This window comes from Chiloscyllium plagiosum, unplaced genomic scaffold, assembly GCF_037043375.1.
Source record: "Chiloscyllium plagiosum isolate Xiang-an unplaced genomic scaffold, Cpla_swu_hap1 HiC_scaffold_12, whole genome shotgun sequence".
Taxonomy (NCBI): domain Eukaryota; kingdom Metazoa; phylum Chordata; class Chondrichthyes; order Orectolobiformes; family Hemiscylliidae; genus Chiloscyllium; species Chiloscyllium plagiosum.
Window position 1 is genome coordinate 48,611,190 of NW_028270150.1, and position 12,565 is coordinate 48,623,754.

The 12,565-nt window shown below is 39.3% G+C and overlaps 1 protein-coding gene and 1 long non-coding RNA gene across 6 annotated transcripts in view; one reads left to right on the forward strand and one right to left on the reverse strand.

Moving 5' to 3' along the window:
- LOC148148534 (uncharacterized) overlaps window positions 1–10,678 on the forward strand; it is a 44,245-nt gene extending 33,567 nt beyond the window's left edge. The window contains exons 2-3 of the long non-coding RNA XR_015758855.1: window positions 7,601–7,712; window positions 8,635–10,678. This is a non-coding gene — a long non-coding RNA (uncharacterized LOC148148534). The remainder of the gene's footprint in view (window positions 1–7,600; window positions 7,713–8,634) is intronic.
- The window catches only part of trim45 (tripartite motif containing 45), a 29,552-nt gene that overhangs the window by 6,920 nt on the left and 10,067 nt on the right, over window positions 1–12,565 (reverse strand). For 3 of the 5 annotated variants that reach the window (XM_043700931.2, XM_043700928.2, XM_043700930.2), the window contains exons 3-4: window positions 7,577–7,706; window positions 6,278–6,392 (exon numbers count right to left, since the gene is read on the reverse strand). In XM_043700931.2, the coding sequence (XP_043556866.2) occupies window positions 6,278–6,392; window positions 7,577–7,706 (245 nt within the window). Of the gene's footprint in view, window positions 1–3,027; window positions 3,289–6,277; window positions 6,393–7,576; window positions 7,707–12,565 lie in introns of all 5 variants that reach the window. The other 2 variants (XR_015758854.1, XM_043700929.2) reach the window with 2 other exon arrangements.

Here is a 12,565-nt window from a genome sequence, read left to right on the forward strand (position 1 = left end):
GCCAAACAAAGACATGCACGAGAATTCCTAGAAGCATGGCATTCCAACCAGAACTCTATCAACAAACACATCTACCGCCCCCTGAGAAAAAGAACAGGAAATGACATCACCATACCCAAAGAAAACCAAACATATAAAAAGAAATCAGGAATTTTCAGCAGTGCTTTGCCTGAGGCCCACTGAAGATGTTACCTAGTAAGGTGACAAAATGTCTGGAAATGAATCTTCCAATTCAGCGAGCAAACCTACATCCAATACTTAATATATATTAAACAAAATAATTTTCTTCAATGTAAAAAAAAAAGCAAAACAAATGCTGCCTTCTATAAGTTATTTGCTCCTTCTTCTAAGCACAGAAGTGACCAAATACACAGCTACAGAACTGAAGAGCAAATTTCAATCACTGTAGTATTCTGTTTTCTCTCCAAGTTATATTTATAATGTTTGTATTATGGGAATGACACTATAAGTCATTACTTTAAATGTAGAAAACTGGGCTACTCCAGAGAATGAGAGTTCAAATCCCAGCAAACCAATTTAAGAAATTTGATTTTCTTTTCACTTTTAAGTCTGGAGATTGCAGCAAGTAACCGTGAAGCTGTGAGATTGTCATTAAAAACCCAAACGATGTGGCTTAGGCAATGGATCCACCTGAACCTAACCTGAATTAGGTAACTACACTCACACACCAAAGTGACCACTTTAATTACCCTCCGAAATGGATAAGAAATCCAATGTAACACCTGATCAGGAACACAAGGCCTTTTGTGTTAAAATACATAGATTAAAACTGATAGATTTATTTATAAAGGGTCATCATGTTGAGACTGTATAGGACAGTGGTGAGGCCTCTTCTGGAGTACTGTATACAGTTCTGGTAACCCCGTTATAGGAAGGATATTATTAACCCGAGAGGGTTCAGAAAAGATTCACCAGGATGTTGCAGGAAATGGAGAGTTTGAGATAGAAAAATAAACTGGAAAGATTTTTTTCACAGGAGTGTAGGAGGTTGAGGGAGTGACCTTGATGTTTATAAAATCATGAGGGGCATAGATAAGGTGAACGACAAGGGTCTTTTCCCTAGGGGAGGGGAGTTCAAAACTAGGGGCATATTTTTAAGCTGAGGAGAGAAAGATTTAAAAATGATATGAGGACAATTTTTTTTTTTTTACACAGAGTAGTTCATGTGTGGAATGAACTGTCAGAGAATCTGGTGGATGCAGGTATATTTACATGATTTAAAAGACACTTGAATAAATTCATGAATAGGAAAGGTTTGGAGGAATATGGGCCAAGCACAAGCAGACAAGACTAGTTTAGTTTGGGAACAAGCTTGGTACAGACTGATGGACTGAGGGGCCTGTTTCCATGCCATATGACCCTGGGACTTGTAAATCAGAGATCTGGAAAAATACAAAGTAAGATTGCATTGAATTAGTCCACAAGGGAGAAAAATACCCCTTTCTAAAACATAGGGACAAATTTTGCAATGGTTTGTTCATAGAGTACACCAAGAAACATTAGAATTACACAAAGAATATGGCACGGAAATGGGACATTCAGCACAAGCAGTCCATGCTCCATTTATGCTCTGCTCAAGCTTTCTCCTGTTCTTCTTTTTTATCAAACAACATCATAAAAGGCAAAAGGGTAGTGTCAGTCAGGGATTTCAACCATTCCAATTCTAACCAGAATAAAATCAGTGCACAGTGATATATTCAAGGAGACCTATCTTAGTTAGTTTCAGGAAGCCAGCCAAGTGGAAGGTGTATTAGCTTAAAAGTATTTATTGGTAATAACCATAATTCATTTATTATCAAAACATTTGTTGATCCAGCAAAAAGACTTGTCCATTGGCACAAGGCCAATTTTACGAAGCTAAGATGGAGAGGATAAATAGACAAAGCCTTTTCTCTGGGGTTGGGGAGTCCAGAACTAGAGGGCATAGGTTTCGGGTGAGAGGGGAAAGACATAAAAGAGACCTAAGGGGCAACATTTTCACGCAGAGGGTGGTCCATGTGTAGAATGAGTTGCCAGAGGATGTGGTGGAGGCTGGTACAATTGCAACATTTAAAAGGCATCTTGATGGGTATATGAATAGGAAGAGTTTGGAGGGATATGGGCTGGGTGCTGGCAGGTGGGACTAGATTGCGTTGGGATATCTGGTCGGCATGGATGGGTTGGAGTGAAGTTCTGTTTCCGTGCTGTACATCTCTATGACTCTAGTTGAAAAACAACAAATTGAAAGTGTTAAGAGCAGTGGGTGACATTCAAGATAAAGACTGAAGGTTTCGAGCAAATATGTTCTCAAAGATAAAAGCTGAGACTCTCAAATTGAGGACCCTTGGACAATCCATGAGTATGCAAGGTAAGATAAGAGGAAAAAAATTGAAGCTTATGTCAGATGCTGAGAACTCAACAGTGCAGAAAGCCTGACAGGAGTATAGCAGCTATAAAAGTTGAAATGTTTTTAAAAATATTAGAAAAAAAGGGAATGAGATAATATTGGCAAGTAAAATCCAATGATATTTGTAAATACAAAAACCAGGTGATGACAAGGAAAAAAAGTGTAGGATCTATTAGAGCCTAAAATGGTAACTGGTGTGAGGTGGTGAAAAATTGAGGCATGTTTATATCTATCTTGCCAAGAGGGGAATGATCTTAACACGGTCATCAATGAGGAGGAATATGAAACATTGAATGTGATAAACAAGAGAGGGATGAAATATTAAGATGTTTACAGTCTTTGAAAGTAGATTTAATCACCAGCCCTGGATGAGATGTATGCCAGATTGCTAAGAAAAGCAGGGGAATAAATATTGAATGCTCTGACTATTATTTTCCAATCCTTACAACTCTCTCAAAGATTTCAAAACATTTCAAGATCACCCTTAGCATTCCCTTTGCAAGAAAGAAACGAAACAGTTTTACATAAATGCTTCATAGAATCAGCCAAAGCAGAATTTCTGCTTTGCAAAATGCCCAGTTAAATTATACACTTGAGTGGGATAAAGATTATGCGCACACCTTCTTAAAATTAACAGCCGGCAATTTTTCTTCAAAATGAGGTGCTATACCAAATCCATAATGTTTGTGGGTCCTTGCTTCTGTGACAAAGCTCATGAATGGAAAAGAGATAATTTTGGGTTGCAGTGTTCTTGAAATCTTGAATTTCTAAAGATCCAACTGATTGAGTTGATCCAGGTTTGACTCTTCTTATTGCATTATATTGTTTGTTCATTTCTTCATTGTTTGTTGCTGGCATTTTGCAATTAAGTCTAAATTTAGCTACTTTTATTGTGCACCAAAGTAAATTAAACACAAGGGTTATTAGCAGAAGATAAGAAAACCAAATGAGTCTTACAAACTTAAAATAGTGAAAGATCAAAATGGGCAGATAATTAGAGGTAAGTAGGGATGTAGAAAGAATGATTAGATTTTATACAAACTGCACAGTATTGTTGATAAATCACCTCTGCAGTAAATGCCTTCTGGAATTAGCCTGAGTAACAGGGAATTGCACCTCACTTCTGACAGGTTGTCAAAGCATGTTTTTCATGTAGCTTCTTAAAATACTAATGGATTGTTGGAGTTCGAAATTACTTTTATTGATTAATTTATAGAATGTGGACCACACTACCAATCACTGATTGTGCTTTAGAAAGTAGGCACACACACACAACACTAGGGAAAAGTTAGGATTTGGACACAGCAATGATGGAAGAACACAGTGATATGTTTAAAAATCAGCGAAGTGTGTGACTTGGATGGGAACTTCAGGTGTGGTGTTCCCGTGTACCTATTGCTCTTGTTGTGCTAGGCACTAGAAGTCATCAATTTGAAATACGCTGTCAGAGATCTTTCTGAATTGCTGTTGTGCACCTTGTAGATATTATAACTCTACTCATGATCAGCTGGTGATTGGAATGAGTGAATAATTGCTTGGTATTACAGAACTTATACCTTGCTGAAAGGAGACAAGAGGTGAAGTTTTTTTGTCTTGCATTCCTTGCGACTTGGAAACAAGAAAGCAGAACACTAATTTCTATAGCTTGAGAAAGGATTCCAATTGGTTGTTGGCATGAAGATGCAGCATGAACAGTTAACTGGCTCTGTTCATTTTTAAAACAAGCAGGTAGACTCTGATTTGTCAGGGTCTTGCTATGGGAGTGCTACAGAAATTGGCAGGCACCATTCCGCTAAAGCCAATTAAGAAGTAGCAATGTATATGTAAAATCATTTTGCCTACATAGGATAGCATTCTGTCCGTTAATACATGTTGGTTACATCGCACAGAAATGAATCATGTTACGAGGTCAGCTGATCATTTTAAAGGGCTCCTGGTGTAATTCATAGCACAGTCTGTATAATTTGATAAATGCTGTCCAACAGCAAATTCATATCTTGAACAGTTCAAAGGAAAAATTTCTGTCTTGTTAGCTTTTGAAGAATCAGTGAATGGAACAGGAGGGCATATGGTGCAAATTGTGGAAAGTCCTTAAATCAGTGACCAGCTATGGAACAAATGTGAGGCACTTATAGAAAGTCACGAGGAATTAGAAATGGAAGTTGCAGAGTTCTGAAACATATTTAACCAAATGCCAAGTATGTTAAGGAGACTGCTGCAGTGATTCTGGAAAGTGCACCAAGAAAAGGAATGGTATTTCTGACTGGTTGTCCAGGAGCTTCGCTTCCCTCACACTCCCATACTCTGACATTAGACCCCTCCCCCTTCCACCAGAGAATTTAAGCACATCCCAGAAGGGTCAGTACCTGGGGAAATATCTTGTTGACTTTACCTATGATAGAAGGCTATAGTTCCAGGATTTTGACCCAGCCACAATGAAGGAGAGGCAAATATTTCCAAGTCAGGATGGTGAATGTTTTGGAGGGTTATTTGCAGGTGATTGCCTCATGTATCTACTTCCCTTGTCCTTCTAGGTGGACATGGTCATGGGCTTGGGAGGTACTGTATAAGGACCTTTGGTGAATTTCTAATATTGCTAGTACTCACTGCTGCTACTGAATGTCGGTGGTGGAGGAAGTAGATACTTGTGGACATGGAGCAAATTAAGCAGGCTGCTTTGTCCTGGATGGTGTCAAACTTCTTGAGTGCTGTTGGAGCTGCACCCATTCAGGCAGATGGAGAGTATTCTCTCACACTCCTTAATTGTGCCTTGTGGATGGTAGACAGGTTTTGGGGAGTCAGGAGGTGAGATAGTCACCACAGTATTCCTAGCATTTGACCTGCTCTTGTAGCCACTGTATTTATGTGGTGAGTCCAGTTGAGTTTCTGGTCAATGGTAAGCCACAGGATGTTGACAGTGGAAGATTCAGAGATAGTGACCTCATTGAATGTCAAGGAGCAGTGGTTAGATTGTGCCTTATAGGAGATAATCATTGCCTGTCACTTGTGTGGTATGAATGTTAATTGCCACTTGTCAGCCCAAGCCTGGATATTGCCCAGATTTCATTGCATTTGAACATGAACTGCTTCGTATCTGAGGAACTGCAAATGGTGCTGCATATTTTGCAAACATCCCCACTTTTTGACCTTATGATGGAGGGAAGGTGATTGATGAAACTGAAGGTGATTGAGTCCAGGACACCATCTTGAGGAACTCCTGCAGTGATGTCTCAGAGCTGAGATAATCTTTCTTCAACAATCCATTTAACTTACCTCTGTCATCGACAATCTGATGAAAAGTGTCAATGACAGTGCCATCAAGTTGTACTGACATTGCAATAACCCGATAGTGACTCCAAGTTTAGGTTTTATCAGGGCCACTCAGCTCAAACTCGAACACAGCTGAACCCAAGAGGTGAGAAAAATATAAATGCCTTTGACATCAAATCAACATTTGATCAACATGTACTGATTTTTTAAAAATGGGAAGAGAGAACTTACTGCAAAGATTGCAATGCTGTGAAACAGATCAATAAAATAATCCACATAAGAACAAAGAAACACCTTATATTTCACTCTCCACACCATAAAATGAACCACAAAACAACAATGCTTCTACTTAAATATTCTAGGGGCATTTTTTGAGTAAAGTGTACAGTATATCAGAAGTGTATATTTTACATGATCATGTGCATGCCTTCCAGACGCAAGTATATTTAGGTGGTCAGATGCAACCACAACACTCACTTAGAGACACAGAGGAACTATTTTAAACTCTCTCTGAAAAGGTTGTATTCAAGCCAGGATCCAAAAGATATGAAGAGCCAAGACAACATACACTCTTGTGACCTCCATCCTTTGTTCACTCACCTGTACATGCTGTCCCTTCACACAGACATATCCCTCATACAAGCCTGATACTCGAGGAGTGTACATAAATCGATAAGTTCCATCATGATTGTCGTGCAGTATTGTCTTGAGACTGCTGCATGAAATAGAAGTATTCACCCATTTTCCATTCAGTTAAACAATGGATTACTATTAAATTATTTTAGGATTGAATATTCCTTTTAAAAAGCATACAAATATAGGTGGGCACAAAATGAAAAATGACTTCACTAATATCTGGATTACTCACATTCCATTACTGAAATGTAATGTAAGCAACTGGTCTATTTTAATATTCAAGATGGAATATTTCTTAAGAATTTTGAACTTCAGTTCAATATTTCTCAGAATAACCCAACAATAAATTGTAAGGTTATATTAATTAAATGCATCAGTATATTCAATCATTGAAGCCCCACATAATAGGAGTAATGTGGAGCATGGCATACATTATGCACACATAGTTGGGAGAAAATTAGGTGACTTTGGACTTATTTTGAGAAAGTTTTTCCACTAGAGACTTTTTGACCTCCGGTCCGGACCTGTTATAGTGTAATTGATAGAAACTAGCTGTCATGATTAATCATCAACTCCATCATTATGTCATGGATTGTATCAAGATCAGAACAGTGGGAGTTGAATTGGGGTCTTGGCCTTTTTGCCCATGTAGCAATGCTGCATTTCTCTTGTTCCTACAAAGGAATCTATAGAAACATCCAGAGAAAACAGCAAGTCATTGAAAGGAGATGAAAGCATTGTTTCTCTTTTGCTTTAAAAGCTTCATTATTACGTACAAGAACAGCTTGAAGAAGAAAATAAGACTGGAATGAGATCAACCAATAGTGCAAGTATTTTGTGAATAGCCAGTACAATCAGCATAGGCGGATAATTAAATTTAGTCTATGGGGAATGTTTAGGAAGGTAAGCAATTTTTTTTTTCAAAACTACTCTAAAGATTTAGGAACAATCTTGAAATAACTTTGACCATTTAAAGTCAATGAATTTGTTTTCAAAGGATTCAGGAGCAGAAGCATTTTGAGGGATTATCTGTGATTTGCGCCTTTGGTAAGTAAGCTACAGTACATACAAGAACGTTGGCCTAGATTGTGCAATGGCTGGACAGTAAATTTTCCAAACTAGACAGGAGATGTACATGGGGATCCCTCAGAGTTCCTCCAAGGGTTGGATGTGCTGTTCAGTAACCCAAACTTAACTCACTTTATGCAGTATTCGTGCTACATTTTGTCAGGCAGTAATTTACGGTACAGTTAAATCGCTCACCATTCTTTATTTTTCTTGCTGTAGAGGCCAACCTGAATGGATTCACCTCCTCGCTCTGTCTGCTGCCCAGTTTGGTCATTACAGACCAGTACGAATACACTTGGCTGGTCTTGCCGAGCCACGTGGAGGCCTGAGTGTGAGCAAATTAACATTGTATTATGGAGAATTCACTTGCCTATGTACAAAAACAGCTGACACAAGAAATACATAAATACACAAAAATCACATATTCCTACAGGTCCCGCTTGCCCAATATATACAGAAATCATGAATTTCATCAATGTGACTCCATCCACACCCTAACACTGCACTGACTAGAAGGTGCTGTGGAAGTATCTTGTCTGAATACAGGTCAGGAACAATTCAAACTGAAAGAACACTGGATGCTGTAAATCACAAATAAAAATAGGAAGTGCTATAAAAATTCAACAGGTCTGCCAGCATCTGTGGAGAGAAATCAGAGCCCTGAGTGTAGTCCCGTTTCCTCTCTCAGTCAAAGGAAACTACTCAGACACAGTATAATTTTACCTCCATCTTTATTCCGGGTCCTCGAGGGAGAGAGAGAATGATCGCCCATGTGCACATGGACATGAGCTTTCAGTCTTCTCTGGAAGAGCAGTTTTTTAATTAATCATATAGTCATTTTACAGGAAGGAGCATCCAGATAAGGCAACATATATATTGATTGGGTGACTGTTATAATCAGCGAGTGTCATTAGCAAAGATTAAGCCATCTGGTGTTACACAATGAATGTTCTTAACTTTAACTGGCTTCACATAATGAATACTTTTCACCTTGTTAAACGGACCTTACATACGGAATGCTTCCAATATTGTTTAATGGCTCCACATAATGACTGCTTTTCCACTTGTTAACCCATTACCCTTGCACCCCATTGTTAACTAAGTTCTTATCTGATCTGAGTCATGCTCAGCTAAACATCTTGGTTTCACAAAACTCAGAACTTAACTCTTTCCCAACCTGCTTATACCCTATACAAATTCTCATGAGGAAGGATCACTTGACCCAAAATGTTAACTCTGATTTCTCTCCACAGATGCTGCCAGACCTGCTGAAATACTGTAGCAGTTTCTATTTTTGTTTCAGGAACAATTCACCTCCCTATCCATTGACTGGCAAGAAATATAACAGCATTCAATTCTCTTGGCGACAGCTGTCTGCTTGGTCTTGGAATCAGGGCATTTTCTATCACCATCCTCACATGAGCAGCTCACATACTCATGAAAAATGTTGTTTCCTTTCACCATGTACCAGCATCTCTCCGAAAGGGCAGGACCAATAATTTTCAGAATGCAGGCCATAATTAGTCAAACAAGGTGATAGAGATCAAAATAATCACCAGACATCAGTGGGCATGTCCTAACTTTTGCTCAGTTGCACTGAACAGGAGAAACAAAATGGCAGCCAAGAGTTCAATCCAATAATGCAAATGTCTTAAACTACCTCAGATCTATTCCTCGCTAAGCAATTTTCAGACATAGTGGGGAAGTCACACACTGAGCAGCAAAAAATATGTAAAGTCACTATAGTAACCAGACTCACTATTTTATATGTCTGTAACTGCAACATGCTTATTTACTTTCCCGTCCTCTTGGTTATCATTGATGAAATCCATGCAAGTAAATTTACTGCTTTATGAAAAATCGCCATACTACTTTACAGGCTATTGCATGCAATAGAGGATTTGAGCCATACAAAATTCTCGATATCATCTCCTGTTGATTTTGATAGAAAAAAGCAGTAGGGAAACCAATTTATGCATTGTGCTAATATTATGCAAGTTTTGTATGAAGCAAATTTCGTATGAAGCAAATTTCATCGTTAAAATGAAATCACTCATTTTGGCAATGCATTGAGAAGAATCAATTGAGGAAGAGACAATTCAACTTTATGGATTATGTACATTGTTAAAACTCTTGCTGATTATTATTTATTTTATTCTTCTTTGAATTTTGAATAATGAGCTGGAAATGACTGGTGGACTTTGGGAAATAAAAGAAAATATCAGGCAAGCTTTGTTCGTTTGTGAGGCTAAGCCTGGAGACGAGTTGACGATTGAGACTTGATTAAAATGTTTTTAACAGTCACAGTGACCCCAACCACGTTCGCCCTCCCTTGAAAGAGCAAGGCATTTAAACCAATTTGGCCTTTAATGAGGTCGCTATCTGGGAGGTGACTTCAATGTGTTTGAAGGAGACCCAATGTTCAACAGATAACAGCTGTTGAACTGCCTTAGGGAGTCGATCAGGGCAGAACGAGAATTAAAGTTATGTTTTTTAAACTATGTTTTCTGAGAAATGGTTTTGGGCTGCAGCTACAACAGAATAAAGATTTGAAGAACCCTGCCTAATCTGACAGAGCAACTTCTGGAAACCCAAAGAGACAAAAGCTGCATTAGCTGTTCTGCTGTATTTGCCTGAATGAACTGAGAAGATGATCCTGATCAACATTTTAGGAAAACTAGCCAAGGAGTCCACATTTATGCCTGTGAAACAATGCATTGTGAAAACCATTTAAATAATCTGGCCAATTTTGTAATTTTATTCATTCCCTTAACTGTGCTTGTTTTGTTTGTCTGTCTATCCGTATGAATGGGTCAGAAATCAAACATTTTAGGTTTAAAGCACAGATGTTAATCAGCTTACCATGTGGCTTAATTTTCTCTCTGCTAATGTTAGTTTTTAGTTAATAAATTGTTAAGCCCTTTGTTTGAGACACAAAACCGATGTCTTGAAATTAATTACTCTGGGCTTGGTTATTCGTAAATCTGGTTATGAACATTGAAGTGATTACTTTGGGGCACTTCAATAGTTTAATTTTAGATTAAATTAGATTAGATTAGATTACTTACAGTGTGGAACCAGATCCTTCAGCCCAACAAGTCGACACTGACCCTCTGAAGAGCAACCCATCCAGACCCATTTACCCATTCACCTAACACTACAGGCAATTTAGCATGGCCAATTCACCTAACCTACACATTTTTGGACTGTGGGAAGAAACCGGAGCACCCGGAGGAAACCCACGCAAACACAGGGAGAATGTGCAAACTCCACACAGACAGTTGCCTAAGGCGGGAATTGAACCGAGGTCTCTGGCGCTATGAGGCAGCTGTGCTAACCACTGTGCCATGTGTGTGTGAATCCAATCTCACTCCAAGAAAGTGGCCTGGTTCCCACAGAAGCAATTATGGAGAATACAAACCAGGAAGGATGGATTTCAAAATAATTGCAAAATTTGCTACTGGTGACCGCATTCAGGAAGCCAGCCTTGTCTCATTAAATCATTGATTATTTTTGTCTTACTGGTCACAATCCCCTTTTAACATTGTGCTTGTACGTATGTGTGTATGCTTGCACTTATGCGTGAAGTTTGCTTATTTCATACGCAATGCTCTGCTTTGGTTCAGCTGCCTGTCTTTATGCCATAACAAGCCAATACTCCATTATTTTAGAAGATATGATTTTTAAAACTTTTAACTGATTAAAACCATTATAAATTTGACTAGGATAAGGCAACTTTAAAAATCCAAAGTCACTTCAAGGTTTGGGGTGGCCTCTCTACAATCCAGATCCATAACATCCTGTTACTGCCTCTGGAATGTCAGTCCTTAGGCAAGGAAACTGCAACTATATACAATATTTCAGGTGTGGTCTCAACAAAGCCCTGCTCTCTATAATTATTATAACATTTACTTACTCTTATAGTCGAATCCCTTTATAACATACCAACGTCTAACATACAATCATTTCTTCTAAATACTTACTAAAGCATGTCAACTTTGTGATTCATGGACAAGTATTCTCAAGTCTCTGATTGCAAACATTTACCAGTCTCTCACCCTTTTAAAATATTTCTACTCCCATCAAAGTAGGTAGCTTCACACTTCTCCATTTTATATTCAATCAGCTAAATTTTCTGAATCATTTTGCATTGTCCTTGTGACTTTCGCTCAGCTTCTTTTCTATTTACTTTTGTACCATCAGTTAACTCTTGCACATGACATATCCTCCTCATTGAAGTCAATGGATTGTATAAAACTGTTGTCCAAGTACTGATCCTTCTGAGACCACACTAATTAAAGCCTACTAACCCCAAAATGCCTCACTTATTCCTACTTTATGTTCCTTGTCCATTAGCAAACCCCCAATCCATTTTATACAAAGAAAACCAAAGAACTGCATATGTTGGAAATCGAAAACAAAAAACAGAAATTGCTAGTACAATAAGAGAAAGCAGAGTTAATGTTTCTGGTCCAGTGACCCTTCTTTAGGTTCTGGATCAGTGGTGCTGGAAGAGCACAGCAATTCAGGCAGTATCCGACGAGCAGCAAAATCGACGTTTCGGGCAAAAGCCCTTCATCAGGAATAAAGGCAGAGAGCCTGAAGCGTGGAGAGATAATCTAGTGGAGGGTGGGGGTGGGGAGAAAGTAGCATAGAGTACAATAGGTGAGTGGGGGAGGGGATGAAGGTGATAGGTCAGGGAGGAGAGGGTGGAGTGGATAGGTGGAAAAGGAGCTAGGCAGGTCGGACAAGTCCGGACAGGTCAAGGGGACAGTGCGGAGCTGGAAGTTTGAAACTAGGGTGAGGTGGGGGAAGGGGAAATGAGGAAGCTGTTGAAGTCCACATTGATGCCCTGGGGTTGAAGTGTTCCGAGGCGGAAGATGAGGCGTTCTCCCTCCAGGCATCTGGTGGTGAGGGAGCGGCGGTGAAGGAGGCCCAGGACCTCCATGTCCTCAGCAGAGTGGGAGGGGGAGTTGAAATGTTGAGCCACGGGGCGGTTTGGTTGATTGGTGCGGGTGTCTCGGAGATGTTCCCTAAAGCGCTCTGCTAGGAGGCGCCCAGTCTCCCCAATGTAGAGGAGACCGCATCGGGAGCAACAGATACAATAAATGATTTTGACCCTTCTTTAGGGCTGAGTGTACTAGGAAAAGGTTGGTATAGATGTTGAAGATAGGGGTGGAGGGA